The following is a 16,398-nucleotide window of genomic DNA, read 5'->3' on the forward strand; positions in this document are numbered from 1 at the left end:
ACGAGTTTATGTAGGCCTTGATCAGGACGCATTTGATTCCCTCAGAAAATACAACGGCATTGCACTGGCCGATTTCCTTAAAGTAGAAGATCTTTGTGCAAGAAATACAGTACTAATATTGCGAAACATTTAGTTAATTTTGGTCACATTCCAATAGCATATTTCTTCTTCACATTTGCGCTTTTAAACACTCTATTCTGATAAGTATATTTGTATTTATTGTCTATTATATTATAGCTTGTCAATACCAGTGAATTTTGTGACGTCATATCCATACATTATTACTGATAATGTATTCCATTATTCAGCATTGCGGCCCCACAGCGAGCAAGTTTTTTTTTTGAAAACGAAAAAAGGACTGCACATTTAAAAGGAGTGAAAGTATCGGATAAACCATGTAATACACAAAACTATAAATATTGATAATGGTACACAATATTGATAATAATATCTTACTGTACGATTTATCACATTTTTTGAGTCCTCACGCACGCACTTGTCGTCTGTCTGGCTGGCGCTCAGCATGCAGTCCCCGTCCGATACGCTGGTTGTACTACTACGTTTGTTTACAACATGGTTCGCTTCGTTGCCGTGTACATTTGCAAACTCCTAGATGATACTGGGTTTGACACATGGCATATTATGTATGTCAGTGGCCATGTAAACGATGCAAGCGTGAAAGGCTACTCGAACCAGCCGTAAACGGGCCAACAACGGCAGCTTGCTGTCATCAACCTTGACCGGAAGTGTCTACGGATATACTACGGAGCCATTCAAAGTCTCGGTCCAAGGTCAGCTACTACCAACAATCATGATGACCGTGGACTCGTGATCTAACATCTCGGCCACCTAATTCTGATGCACTGACTGTAATCGGAGACAACTTTCATTCATCGTTTTTTTCTCCATGTCTGTGATTTTACCTTGCCTTGTTCTCGATATCGCGATGGTACCGAAACCCTCCAGTATGTTTGTAAACTGTACCTTTCAAGCACCCGTTTACGTCAAGTTCTGTCGTTCGCCGAATAAAATAGCTCTTCTCAAGAAGCCATCGAAAATTAAATTTATAGACACAATTATTATTGAAATATAAACATTTGAATAACAATGTTGAACTCTGTTGATATCGTTTGCAATGAATGCTGTGCTACTAGCGACATAATAATGATCGTATTGATCAGCTGATACCATGGCATGCAGCTCGCTGATCATACTGATGTCGATGCATGAACATTCCGTTTTCTTCATCTCTGGCATTTCACCGTGTCTACTTTTGAATGGCATGATATTTAAAGGTGATATTTAGAGTTTGATATAGACGGTAGGGATGCGGTTACTTTTCATTTCCTTCGAAAATACATTGTTTTTCAATTCAAAATGAACCGTGAAAGTGCTGGATATTTTTTGTGCTGAACGTGCGTGTTCAGTGCAGTGCACTGTGCAGTGTGGAGTGCATGTAATATGTACAGAGTCAGTCAGTGTGCGAGGCTTCGCCTCGTACATTATGTCGTGCAAAGTTTGCTTTCGTCCATTATGGACCGGGAGGGGTGCATTATTGCTTAAATATTTGTAAAGGCACGGATTTAGTTTAATATTGTAAAAGATATCCATGGTGTTTTACAGAATGTTATTTACAGTGAATCAACATTTTCAGTGAAATTACAAATTAAATTTCTTTTTCACATATGCACTTGTAACCACAACACCCTAATCAAGCTCTTTTATTTCGACATCTATAGATGCATATACATTATAGAAATAACGGCGACGCGCTGACCATTAACGTTTGTTTATTGGCAAGGGCGAGAGGAAAGCCAAAAATTGACGTGCGAGGTTTGCCGAGCCCGTTAACTTTTGTCTTCCCTCTCGCCCTTGCCCATATATAATCGTTAATGGTCAGAGCGGAGTCTGTTATTTCCATTATATTATCAGCGAACCCAAGAAAACCGTAAAAATTTCCGAAAATTTCAGGAGCGAACGACAACGGGGCCCCAGAACTGAGCAATACGCGACGCACTGTACGCGCGCGGTAAAATGCTGGCAAATCTGGAAATATTTTCAGAAAAAAGTATCTCAACTTGGCCCACAAGTGCTCCATTTTATTTTGTGATTGATTATGATTTACGTTTGAGCTGTAAAGTTACGATACTTTGAGTTGTTAATCTTATTATTCATATTCACGGGCATATAAACAGACCATTACTGTGTATTTGTGGTCAGTCACGTGGTTCAGCTCGACCAATCAAAATGCGACAGCCAGGGCATGGTAATATAATATAGAAATAACGGGCGACGCGCTGACCATTAACGTTTATTTGTGGGCAAGGGCGAGAGGAAAGCCAAAAATTAACGGGCGAGGCAAGCCTCGCCCGTTAACTTTTGGCTTTCCTCTCGCGCAAGCCTCGCCCGTTAATTTTTGGCTTTCCTCTCGCCCTTGCCCACAAATAAACGTTAATGGTCAGAGCGGAGTCTGTTATTTCCATTATATTATCAGCGAACCCAAGAAAACTGTCAAAATTTCCGAAAATTTCAGGAGCGAACGACAACTGGGCCCCAGAAACTGAGCAATACGCGACGCACTGTCACGCGCGCTGTAAAAAATTGGCAAATCCGGAGATGTTTTCAGAAAAAAGTATCTCAACTTGACCTACAAGTGCTCCATTTTATTTTGTGATTGATTATGATTTACGTTTGAGCTGTAAAATTACGATACTTTGAGTTGTTAATCTTATTATTCATATTCACGGGCATGTAATTATAAACAAACCATTGCTGTGTATTTGTGGTCAGTCGCACGGTTCAGTTCAACCAATCAAAATGCGATTGGCAGGGCATGGTTATATAATGCTTGTTATATATGTTTGAGACTCCCATGTTGATTTACATTTTCGATGAAAATCTGAAATCAAATTTCTTGTACACTTGTACATTTGTAACCTACCTACATTTGTTGTAAATTTTGTGATTCTTAAACAAATCTAGAGATATGGGTAAGCAAACGCATCCGCTCTGTTGTTTTTGTTAGGAATTTAGAAATAGTATTCGAAAGGCACACTGACAATTGACGCCTGACTAAACCAATGATATTATCGGTAAAATTTGACAGAGAGCTTTTACAGTTTTTGCAAGATTGTGATTGCTTTCGATAATATAAAATCGTACCACCGTTTCTCTCCCCTTTTCGTTTTAGCCTTTTCTGACGGTGACATGAAAAGTTTACGTTCACGTCTTCAAAACCAAGTTGAAATGCCTTGTTTTGATGGTGAAATCGGAATATCACCTACCTGATGTGGACGAAGAAACCAGACAGAAAACACATTTGTGACATTCGGAAGGAAATAAAGTTGCCCTTCTGCAGCAACCAAAACAAATACAATATCACTGAATCGTCCCCTTTGACAATCATAATGTGACGTGCTCCGACGCTGGTTCATACGAATGCCAATATTTCCTACTGAACAACAATATACCAATCAAGAGGGAAATACGGCTTGATCTGTATGGTAAATATACCTAATATTTCTACTTTAATGAGCCATTTAGAGCGTTACGCTTGCAGTAGGATTTGCTCTAAATGTTAAAATGCCAGAATAAGATTACAAAATAAATAACTTCCATATAAACTTCAGGAAAGCGCCATCAAAGCCACAGAGCATCAAACAATTCGAAAACGACTTTAAATTTCCTTCATCATAAAAAAAAATTCTGTAAATTGTAGATCAGAATCGAACATGCTGTAAGCTGTAACCTGAACTTTGCGGCGCTGTTAATTATTCTCTAAATTCGAAAAGAAAACAGAGTTCCGTCAAGCGACAAATGTTTGAAGGTACTTGCTTGGGGATTTGTTTCATTTCAAACATCAAAGTCCTGAAGACGTAACCATTGACGATCGGATTGAGATTGACGAGTCTACTCCGACTGAGACCGGTAAAAGCAGCGTTGCAGCCAGAAGCAAGAAATGGGATGGTCTGGCTGCCATCGAACGGAACTTCAAGTTTTTGGGCTTGTCAAGATCGGTAGCTGGTGATCGCCTCCTATAATGAGAACTACGGTTTCGATATTGTCGTTACATTTCCTCCATAAATATATTTCAAAAAATTCTAAACAACTCTGATTATTGTGGCTGTCTGCTACTTGCAATGTTCGGTGTACCAACATTTCTGCTTAATCGGATTTATGAAATAAAGAACCGAGTAGGTTATCAGCATATCTCATGGAGCGATTGACTCACTAAGTGAATGTCAACCCGGAAAATAACATACAGAACGCGAGACTATTTTTTGCAATCTGCAAAATAATTTTGATCAATCGGCATGAAACAGTAGGACGGCTGCTCATGTGATAAATATATGACCCCTTTGATTTTTTCTCCCGACAGTCAAACGTCATCGTATACAATTTTTTCGCGGAGCGGTACATACCTGTGAATATGTACAGTTAAATCACATGATTAATGCATTAGAAAAAAAGAGACTTACTGTGTACATTTATTAATAACCTAGGGTAAACCATTCTGTAATAACTCTTACATACATGTACTATCACCGGGGTTAAGGTAGTCCTCTGAGACCAATTGAAATTGAATTTAGCATAAGCTTTTGAAGACAACAGTCTCCTCGATCAGATGCAGTGGTAGGATGAATAAGAAAGCGGAAAAGCCAAGAATACTCATGTTAGATTATGCCAAACAGAAGGATGGAAAACGAAAAAGTCAAATTAAGAAGTGTCAAAATTAAACAAACGGTATAAAGAGCCAATCGATGATGAGCCAACTGTAGTCAGGAGAAAACAGTTACTTGTAGTGTGATGGAAACCCATAGCCTCGATTTAGTCTTTTGTTTACACAGTCAAAATGATTTTTGATTTTAAGTTCCTCTATTGATGCAAAAACAACATGAAAAGAGAAAGAGAGGAACTTAAAGTCATAAACCAATTCATTATTATCCGCTAAGATAATATAATCATTGACTTGGTTGAGAAATATAACTCAAATCTAACGAATATGATTTTTTCGAGTTCAAACATGCTTGATTATATCGCCTTTACTGTTACAGAGCGGATCAACCTTTCATTATATATCACCACCAAAAATAAGAGCGAAGAAGCAAATGTTACAGTGGAAGAAGGGTCTTATCTCGAAATCATTTGTTCGACAACAAGCAAAATGAATGCTGACATCGTCTTGCAAGGGAATGGTACAACAATAGATTATAATACTCTACAAGACGACCTACAAACTTGCGAGCCACGTTGGCTTGTTGCCCAAACAAAGTTTGATAGCATTGGATTCGCGGATGCCGGAAACTATACATGTAGATCTACTCAGCTTGCAGGAAGCATTACAATGGAAAAGTATCTGTTGGTAAATGTTGAACCGCATCCAGGTAGGCTCGCTTAGTTAAAAAGGTTTGCTATTTCACGAATGATAATTAGTGATAACAGCTTTTGATGAGCTCAGTATTTTGTCATTAACTTAAAATTAATAATACCGTAAATCAATGTTCCCTTTATGCTGTAACTGTAACCTTTCTTAAAGAAATGATGGCATGACGTTTTACTACGTGAAAAAAAAATTTATATAGTAAGCTAAAGGACCACAATGATTCATTTAAGGAAATTCACACCCAGTTGTGAACAAGTTTTAACAATTAAAAATCTTGTTGTTTTTACGTACCTATTCTGCAGTCTAAAATTGGTGATGTTACACCAAGTGATGTCCTGGTATTCGAATAATTTTTCCTGGACATACTTTGTATAATTCACAGATGCAAATCATGCATTCATTCATTCATTCATTCAGCTAATCCAATGGATCCTAAAGTTTGTCATTTCCCGCCGATAAAGATTTAGAGAACGTATTGCATTGCCTCTGTTTGTCCATAGAGATGCATCCCTTCGCCCGAGTCGAAGTACAATTCAAAGTGACCAACCTGGAGGTCATTTGCTCGTGATGTTCATGTTACTAGGCATTACGCTGACAAAGCTCAACTGGTACCATTCAAACTTAGCGTGATTATGCTGTGCAATCTCATATTCTTGCCTGTCATTTTATTTTATCTTCACCAACCAAAATGTTCTTAGATTGTTATGATATGAAATAGATTCAAATGTTTAGCAATAGTATTGGTGAACTATGTACCAGCAGAGACTATGCTGATAAACAGCACAACGTTTGTTAGTTGCAAATAATCATTTGTATAGTGACAGAGAGAATTTTCTTTCCAAACATTTAACTTAATATTTTTGATTTAGACTATTTATAAACTAATATTATTAACAATAACGCAGGCATGCGAACAAGTTCCCCAGTTATATATTAAAAGATTGTATCCTGATACAAGATCGAAACTTTGAATCTTTGTAACTGTAATATACATTGTTCCTGAGAATAAGGAGAGCTCCTCAGTTGTAAACAAAGTACTATATAATATCAACAATCACTTACAAAGTGTGTGCCAAAATTTAGGAATGCGACATTTGCATTAATTGTTTCATATCTGGCATAGTGAGCCCCTCGTTGCAGTATTTGCGTTTATAGAGATCATATTTAAACGATTTTCTGCGCGGCCTGGTGTTGCACTTCGACGACGCTGCAAATGCAGAAGAGAAGATATAATCGGTAGCTTTCAGCGCGTAATGAAACGAAGACATTGTTTGCGTTAGAGTAACAAGTCTAACAAGTCGACTGTCTCGCTGGTCCAAAGGCGACAATTTACCGCCGTTTGCTTGTAACCTGTGTCACCTGCCGCTCATGCATAGCAAGAATTCCACTCTATATGCTTTCCTCTGGTTGCTTGGGAGTAATAAGTACAGCCCAAGAACCACAATTGAACCAAGATGTAATAGCGTTTGCGATTAAACGAATAGATTATATGATTTTGTGTAAAAATAATTTTACGAATCGTAGGAACAATTGGAGTTTATTATTTTATGAGACATCGTTACCATCAGAGGCGCATAGGCAGACAATGATCGATTGGTATGACTAAGGATGCATAAATGTAACCTTCACGTAATACTTCATAGGCGCACCCGCAAAATGCTGTTTATAATAGTCAGCGCCAGGATTCGTAACAAGAAACTTTTATGAAAGCAACGACCAACTTCACACATGGTACTGAAAAAAAACGTGGTCGGTAAATTTCGACAAGACGGTAATATAAAAGGCACTTTGCAACAATATTAATAAAAAGAATGTCAAAATATGAGGAACGTGAGATGAGGTCTGTAAACAACTGATTTCCTGACTTTCTAAAGTTACTTGATGCGACTCTCTGTATGTTTGTGTTCGGGTGTTAGGGGGGTGTAAGGGTATAAAGAGACAATGACAAATATATTATACTTTCCTGGTATGCGTCCTATTTCCGCGTTCCCCATCCGCAGATCAAACAACTACAGTCCTTGCTTCAATTCCATTGGAACTCATTAAAGGTAAAGTTCTTCATTTTCCTGTTTTCGTCATTGTTTTTCCAATTATAAGATATAGAAATACTTTAATGATCGTTAGATGCATTTTTATAAGATGCATTTTTCTGAGTGGGCGCGAAAATAGAAAACCTACTGATTCTTATAATTTCAGTTACAATCTGTTACCACAAGATACTACGTGTACATTTCGGTATTAACGTTAGTGTTAAAGTTTCGGAAATGTGGTTCGATTATTGCTATATCACTGCAGGGTATCGGTAGAATATGTCACAGGAACTCAGAAATAACAACTTGCATTTATTGTCCAATTGTTTTTGTAAAATTTCTTTTTCTCCCATCAATCTGTTTACAGATGATGTTGATAGATATAATATGAGGCGAATCGTTGCAAATGAAATGTGTTTTTTATAGCTAAAGCAAACAATCATTAGTGAGTCTCTTTATTTTCTTTTAAACCCACAGGCTCCAGCAGATCTCCAAATACGTTCCTATCCAATGAAAAGTCAGATTTTAGTGTACGTAACACTTTGGCAAGCGTATCTATCCCAAAAAGTTATAATGAAATAATATCAGCTGAAACAGGTAATATTCTAAAATCTCTGGATTACCCCTTTGGCATCAATTGAACACATTTTTGCAGTTGTTAAATGATTAAAAATTTTATTAAATAGTCACTTTGCGGAATATCAAAATCGTAATTTACGGGTGAACACAAACATGCAAGCCATGATATCCTGCTTTTATCAAACGATTGAGAGGAAAAAATTATGTTGGTTTTTATTCATTACTCATACAATTCAAAGGCACGGCATACGTAATGTGAACATCGATGAGAAAGATGTTGAAATGTGAATGGTCGCAAATTTTGCGATGCAATTTGTTAATAACCGAGTCAATCTCGGAATCTGATTGTTTTATCATACATGAGCATATTTTAGAGTCAGTCGCGAGAATACGCTTATGTTGAAGCTAGAGAAAATGTTGCCGTCATGAAATAGTTTAAGTCATCATTCCGCATCGGCAACGTTTCTTCGGTCAATTGAGAGAGAGAGAGAGGGGAGAGAGAGAGGGGGGAGGGAGAGAGAGAGAGAGAGAGAGAGAGAGAGAGAGAGAGAGAGAGAGAGAGAGAGAGAGAGAGAGAGAGAGAGAGAGAGAGGGGGAGGGAGAGGAGAGGGAGGGAGGGAGAGACAGACAGACAGACAGATAGACAGGGATATGCAGTATAGGCACTCAGGCAGGGTACAGGCAGATGCGCAGACAGGCCGTGATTTGCCTGAAAGTAGAAAACGCTCAGAACGCTGAAACCTATGTCGGGCATTGAAACAATGAATTATTTAAGTAAGGACATGTATTCGTAAGAACGCAAGTATTCCGTTCATAGAAAACAGGGGCTCACTCAATTCCCTCATCATGCTAAAAGCTCGTTTAATGCTATTGTTTGGTGCTGGTCCAGCCCATTCAAAAAAGAGGAAATCAAACGTTGCATCACGTCATATCATCATTTTTTGGCATGAGCATCTTGAATTAACACGATTGGAACTACATTGGGATAATTGGATTTCATATTTTTCAAAAGTGTTAGGTCCCCTTAAGCTGAATGTTGCAATTTTATAAATTACTCATAAAAACAAGTGTGTAATGTAAAAAGAAAAGCAGATGAGATACCATTTGTAGATTAAATCGACACAGCTTCACCATCCAATTATCCCAAATTAGTTCCAATCGTGTTAATTAAAACCTTGCTTGCATATCTTTTGTTTTTTCCGACGCAGTCTTGTCATGAAGTCCATGAAGACCTCCTAGCAAATGATTAAATATTGCATGTCACATACTCATGTAATTTTTTTTAACCTTCAGTTCTACATACTTTTATTTCTTTTAGTTTAGCCTATGTAAATGCATACTAAGTTGCTCTTTATGTTCGGAAGTCCGAAACAGGATTTCGCTCTTCGCAGCCAACATACTCCGTTTTAACAGCGGCACATCGGTGCTGGTGACATACCAACACAGATTCTTTCGATGGTCCCATGTACTGCGAATACTGCGAACTCTTTGCCGCTCCCCTGTTACTTCTAGCTATTAACAGAAGTTAAAAACCAATTACCCAGCACAGAAATCGTAGGTTGGGACAATTTACCCTACCTTTATATTAAAAAGAAACATACATATCATGGTTAGGACACAGGCACGTCAACATCCTATAGACTCACGCACAAGAGTGATATCTTCATAGTCGTTTTAATGTTATTCAGTAAAACGTAAACGATTACCACAGATAAATAATTTACAGATTGTTTTCTCACTTATTTACAATTATTTTGTTGCAGAACAAGGCGATTACAAGATATATCTCAAAATTGTTATCCCGATCGCAGCCATCGTTGTACTATCAATTATAATTATCATCCTGATTAGGAGAAGAAAACTGAAGGTACGGTTGGTAAATAACTACACGCAATTTTAAGACCATGTCTATCAACATTCTGGAAGCCATAAATCATACAAACAAATAAACCAAGTTTACATTCACTGTACAAATGTGTTTCGTATTGTCAGTAATAAATTGAATACATTATTAACCTTTAGTTTAACGGCTGTGTCACCAGTTAGAGTTTATATAGGAGCTTGCGTATTTTAGTAACAATCTTAAGCTGCATCTATTGTGAGTACCAGCTACTTCTTTCTATTATCGAAAGACCTCACTTTAAGTTGGCGAATGAGTAAAATTTCCAATGAAGTCACAGGCTGCATCTGTTCGTCATGTCAGAGGATGGTTTACATTGCTTGATGATTTTTATGGTGTGTTTTCTAAGAATGAGCACTCTTTACAGGTTTTGTCTTCTTTCAATGCAATTATTGGAGGTTCGAGGAACGCTGATTTGCACCTTTTGGATGTTTTTAGCATGTTAAAGTGTCTTGTAGGGATCTTGGATATGTATGCGGATGCGCTAGTGTATGTAAGCGGAAAATTGCCCTTTCTTTTTGCCTTTTTGTGTTATGGTTACAGACAGGGTCACTTCTAAAATGGCGACCCATTATGATAATGCATTCCGACTATAAGCCACTCATCGGTCAGATTACGTCATTAATAATGTAGGGGTCACGGTAGGGTTGCAAATCACCCGCAAATAGCGCTCGGCAGTTTTCGGCTGCTTATTGAGCCTCTGTCTCATGAAGTTCGACAAGTTTCGACTGTCAGCATGATCCGCGTGTTCTACAGAATATCATGGCCAACAACGAGTCCGAGAAGTGAAAAAATATTCGAAACATTAACGATTCATTTCTACCCCAAGTTTATCGATTTCTCTCAAGTACAGATAATCATTTTGTAGATGTTCCTCATCTGTTATTAGAAATACTGCTTTCAAGGTTATTTGTGTAGGTATGCGTATGGCATTTTGCAAGAAGTAAGAGCGATGTCAGAGCTTTAAAGTGATACCTAGGTTGTGGTTGTCCGACGCAGACTAAACTGGCACGCGATTTTGAAAATATGTATTGACAGAGTGGCTACACAACTGTTCGAGATTATGACAGAGTACGGCGCTATTGTTATTTCGCAAACGACATCCATATTCCAATAAAATATGCAACGCCAAGTGTATGAGCAAAACCCCTCTTTCACAACTGACAGTCGTTTTTGCACGGATCTGCTGCAATACACAAAAATGTTATGTGAATGGTGCAGCGGAGGAGTTTAAAGAAAGAGTTCAACACACTATGGAGACGTAACCATGGACGCATGTGAGCTAGCCAGGAAATGCAATTTTACTGATGGCGCGCGTAACGCTGATTGGCTAATGATAAGAAAAACATATAATGGTATAGTGTCGCCAATTTTGGAAATGACCCGGACTGTTAAGAAGCTGTTGAATTCCCTATTTTGGTAATTTTTAGTTTTATTTGTTCCCTCTGATCCTAGTAGACTTCGTTATCTGAATATAATGTTTTTTGCTATCATCGCCAGACAATGAGTTACGATCTCCTTCATGAAGATGGACATGTTTGTCCGTCGATTCCTATATACGCTAGTTTATCCGATAATCACTGTAAAGCACATTAAAAACATAGCTTTGTAGCTTAGGAGCTGAACCTAATAATGTTGAAAGTGTAAGTCCCGCCATATTTTCAGCCTTTTTCGTTTGACTTGAGGCCTATAGTTCTGGCTGTCAATGAAATTGGCATTAATAAAACAAACAGTTACACACTAACTGAATCTTGTTTTGAGCGGAGACAGTTGCATTGTGTTATTTTGACAAATTTTAAAGTCTCCTAGTCTTCCATATGTTGCTCTTTGGCCTGATCTTGTGTACAAGAATGTTTGACTGTCAATTGAGTATCTTATGACGCAAAGTCTTGTTCAACTATATCACAGTCAGAGCAATCACTGTCACTACCAGTATGCAATGACAGTGACACTGCAGTAGCAGGGTAGTATCCGATAGTGACACTGCCCGTAGGCAGTAGCTGTATTAACTTTAATAATGTTGACAATATTTTATTCAGTTTATACAACTGCGTTTTTGTTATACTCCCGACAGCATGTTGAACTGTACAATACTCAGCTTGCTATCACAGCCTGCGTGTGTGTACTTTTCATTGTTATCACTGATAACTGACTGTCAGTCTGGACTCTAATTATCACCTAATACATATTTATATATACAGGCTTTGCCGACAAACTGAATATTGTGTTTTGAGCATGCTGTAGGGAGACAGCAAGAAACTGTAATTGATATGTTGCATAGAAATATTGCAAATATCATCAACAGTTGCAGTTTCTGCCCTGTTACTATGCTCAAGTTTCGTTTTTATGACAAATTATATATTTACTGTTTAGATTTGTTCAAGACAAAATCATGAAATGTGACAAAATGATTCTGGATTTTGTTAAACTATTACTAAAATTACAACAATGAATGACATAAAAATGGTATTCAAGTTTCATTGAATTACCCACAAAACCCCGGAATTTGAAAATGTACAATATAAAAGGGAACGAAAACAATTTCAAACACCCTACAGGCAGAGCAAAATTTTCTAGTCCCTCTCTACTACCCCAAAAATTTTCGAATCAGCCCCCGAATTCCTCCAAGCTCCCCCTAACCGTTTCTTTTGTGTGTGTGAACGCAGCCTAATTATCTCAATGGACTTTTGCACTCCAAATTGTAGTCGTCTTCGCCACGTACAAAGTTCGTGGAGCTGCGCGTTGCCAACACTTTTTTCAAAGCAATATTTCTCATCTTAGATGACAAGGTACCCCTCATACTATATATTTTCAAAAACAAGGGAATCTAACGTTTAGTATGATAGCAATTGTTTACTCAAAGGATAAAGAAGGTGTATATTTGGGGTAAAAACCTCAAAATGGTATTAATGTCAGCAATTAATTCAGGTCAAAAACTTGGTAGTATTTTTTGAAATGTAATTTTTCTTTCGAACGAGTATATATACAAAAAAAACTTTTATTTTGCATCACCTATCCTCATTCTAAAATGGCAGGGGCTAAAAGACTGAACTCAAAATAAGTGATGAAATCATGATTAGCAAAATTAAAATGCCTCTGATTCAAAATTTAAGAACTTTATTGTCAAACAAAATAATCTTTCGATACATAGCATTTAAAGAACAGAATGTAAAAATTTAAGAAATTTAAAAACATCCAGATTGGAATTCTTTGGAAAACTTGAAATTTAGAGAAAAGAGAAGTCAGGAAATCGGCTGAATTGCTACATTTGCATAAATTAAAAGTTGTTCATCACGCAACTCATGTCTCAAGCTAAAATGTGAACAAAACCAATATTTCAAAGTAGGATTAACAAATTGATTAAAGTTGAATAAATATTTGCAAAACGGTGATTTAGAGCAAAATACGCTGTTGGGTGCAGCGCAACCTTAAATAAAGAATGATGCTATTGAACCTTCTTTTTATATACGAGCCTTTTTTCCGTGTTCTCTTCTCTCGTTCTAATTATCCTCGATCTATGAATATGAGTCATTGCAGTTTAGTGTTAATTGCAGCCCGTTGCTGCCTATCTTCCCTTTCCGATGTCTGGCATGCACAAATTGTGTGTACGGAAGAAACAACAGGGTCTCCTAAAAGTGACAACTTCTCCACAGATTACATTAGAAAAATTTATAGTAAGCGGGTGTGTTTGTTACTCGAGTAGGCTGTTGATGGACTCAGTAGTGACTACAATTTCAAACTAGTGAAGATCATTTGTAAGAGTAGCTGTTCTCTAAGGCTGTGTGAAATCTGTTTGAAGTTTTATTCACATTCATATCCTTTTGTACTTTCTGTAATGTATTTCTCGTTCAGTGTTATTCATGTAACTGTAATGAGTACTGGTGGTCACTTGATTTTAGTTCGTACATGGGATATCCATGCCAGCTGTAATCTGACGTGTCTCTGCTGTAGGCCTAATCCTCTTTAGCGGTACTCTGTCGTTTGTGTGAGATAAAAACACCATGCTTTCTCTGCACATAATGTGAGCATACCAGCATCGAAACGGGAAGGTAAGCAGCAACGGGCTGTATATATGTATGTCCTGCAAGACGACAAGTTACTCTCGGCAATGGATCGACCTACACTTATGGCTCGAATCGTCAGACTACACACAACACCATTCGTCGTGCCTGTGTCTTACGAGCTCCTACCCAACCCACTACGATCTTGCCATGAGACGTCATTGAAATGGACATTACTGGCGATTTTCACCGATCTGATGAAACCTTTTCTCTTGAGCCTAATAGAAGCCCACAGACTCGAGGTGCACACGAAGTATGGCCATTCCCAGACGTATACCAAAGTCTGTCCGGGAAAATTCGCATACAGAATTTGTCCAGTACTCCTCAGACACTTAACCGCAATGAACACTTTTGCACTATCCGCTCTGTGTTCATCCCAGCCACAGATAACTGTTGTGTGACCAGTCCACCTACCCAACCAAGGAACACACACAAAGATGCTACCAACTTGGCCTCCATCAGGTTAGACCCAGATAATCAACTCTCGCACAGCCAGCTAGCTGAGTTTCGCAAAATACACCAGGACTTTGATGACGTTTTCAACCCTTCTATCAAAGGTTATAACCGCGCATCCGGTCCATTTCAGGCGGTCGTCACCATGGAACCAGTCCAGCCGTCACAACGCAAGGGCCGTCTTCTCAATACTCTTGCAACAAGCCTGTCGAGTTGCGACAAAATTCGATTAGCTCGATGAAATGGGTGTTATTGCTCGCCCTGAGGATATCCAGGCCAACTTTGAATATATATCAACCCGTCGTTCTTAGTCAAGAAACTCAGTGGTGGTTCGAGATTTGTCACTGCCTTTGCTGATGTAGGGCGCAATAGTAAGCCACAACCATCATTGCTACCTAGTGTGGACAGTACACTGAACCAGATAGCACAATGGGAGTATATCATTGCCACCGACCTCACAAAGACATTCTACCAGATCCCCCTTTCCCGCGAATCTCATAAGTATTGTGGTGTAGCCACCCCATTTCACGGTGTTTGAGAGTATACACGGTCCGCCATGGGGATGCTTGGCTCCAAAGAGCTAATGTGCAGAGCTTTAGGTGACTTTCTCGCCGAGGGCTTCGTAGCCAAGATAGCAAATGACCTCTACTGTGGCACTAATTCCGTTGAAGAGCTTTTAGTCAACTGGAAGCGTGTATAACAGGCTTTACACCTAAACAACCTATGCCTTTCAGCTACCAAGACCACCATATGTCCTGCTACTGCAACAATACTCGGTTGGATTTTGCACAAAGGCACTCTCTGAGCGAGCCGGCTATGCTACCTGTCATTTTTGTTTTGATTAACGGATGTGTGCTGTTCTATAAAGTACCCTGATCAGGCAGAAATCCGACCGGTCGCTTGCAAGAACGTCCAGACCCTGGGATTCGCGTCGCGTCTCTGAAGGGCGCGCGCGTGTTCCAACAGGGAAGAACGCAATTCGCAGGGTCTCTGCCAGACTACAGCAAGGTATACCTTCAGTTATAACTTGCTGGTACGCTCGTACGGTTCCATGAGGGCGCATACAAGGAATGACAGTCCTCGTGCCTTCGGCACTTGGCCTCGCGCCTTCAGCGCTCGATTGCCTACGTTGGATTGCTACCGCACTTAATAAAGTGACTCCGGTCAAAAGAAGGCCAGAGGGACTGTCGACAGTCTATGCACCTACCTTGGTGACCTTTTCATACAGGATGAGGCTCTTGTGGATCGTGTCAAATTGTCACCAAGAGAGGGCGGACTACATAATGTATACATAATCAGATCTGAACAGTTATGACTCAGCATGCACAAACGAGGAACATGGGGAGAGAGAGAAGAAAACAAGGAAAATATTAAAGCGTCGTGTACAAAAAAAGATATAATAGCAGCATTATTTTATTGTTCTTATGAATCGGTCTTTCATGAGCTCCTTTTGTTTATTTGAGGTTTAGAAAGCCAGGCTTTCCTTGCAATGATGGAACTTTCAGTTCTAAGTTTAGTGCCATCGGTAGATGTAGAGTCCCCACTGTCTGCCTTTTTTCAACATACTTCGGTTGGTAACATCATTGGCCCCCACCTCATCAGAGGTTACCAGGGGAGTCACCATACCTATCAACCTAGAGTGGTCAGAATATATTTCAACTACAGGAAAAAAAATCAATTCCAAATTGTTTCCATTGACACGTATCGAAGATTTCTCCTCTACACTCATGCAAGCTCTTCTATTACTGTTCCCAACTAACCACACATCAATTACTGTTCCATTGTTTGCAGCTCTACTACCAATAACAATACCTTTGCCCTGGAGCATCTACAAAGACGTTCAATGAGACTTATTCTTGAACTTTTCCGCCTCTTTCCACTTATCAGATGTATACTCAGCTTCATTGATTAACATGAAACTTCGATTCAACCGCATGACCAAAATTTTCAAAGCAACTTATAACTAAACACCTGACTGTATAACAAGTATGT

At 38.8% G+C, this 16,398-nt stretch overlaps 1 protein-coding gene across 1 annotated transcript in view; it reads left to right on the plus strand.

Moving 5' to 3' along the window:
* Positions 1-16,398, plus strand: part of LOC139128562 (tyrosine kinase receptor Cad96Ca-like) — a 66,716-nt gene that overhangs the window by 11,619 nt on the left and 38,699 nt on the right. Inside the window, exons 2-4 of the mRNA XM_070694320.1 lie at positions 3,191-3,503; positions 5,055-5,384; positions 9,756-9,859. Coding sequence (XP_070550421.1) covers positions 5,165-5,384; positions 9,756-9,859 — 324 coding nt within the window. The 5' untranslated portion in view covers positions 3,191-3,503; positions 5,055-5,164. The remainder of the gene's footprint in view (positions 1-3,190; positions 3,504-5,054; positions 5,385-9,755; positions 9,860-16,398) is intronic.

This window comes from Ptychodera flava, unplaced genomic scaffold (genome assembly GCF_041260155.1).
Source record: "Ptychodera flava strain L36383 unplaced genomic scaffold, AS_Pfla_20210202 Scaffold_59__1_contigs__length_806204_pilon, whole genome shotgun sequence".
NCBI lineage: Eukaryota > Metazoa > Hemichordata > Enteropneusta > Ptychoderidae > Ptychodera > Ptychodera flava.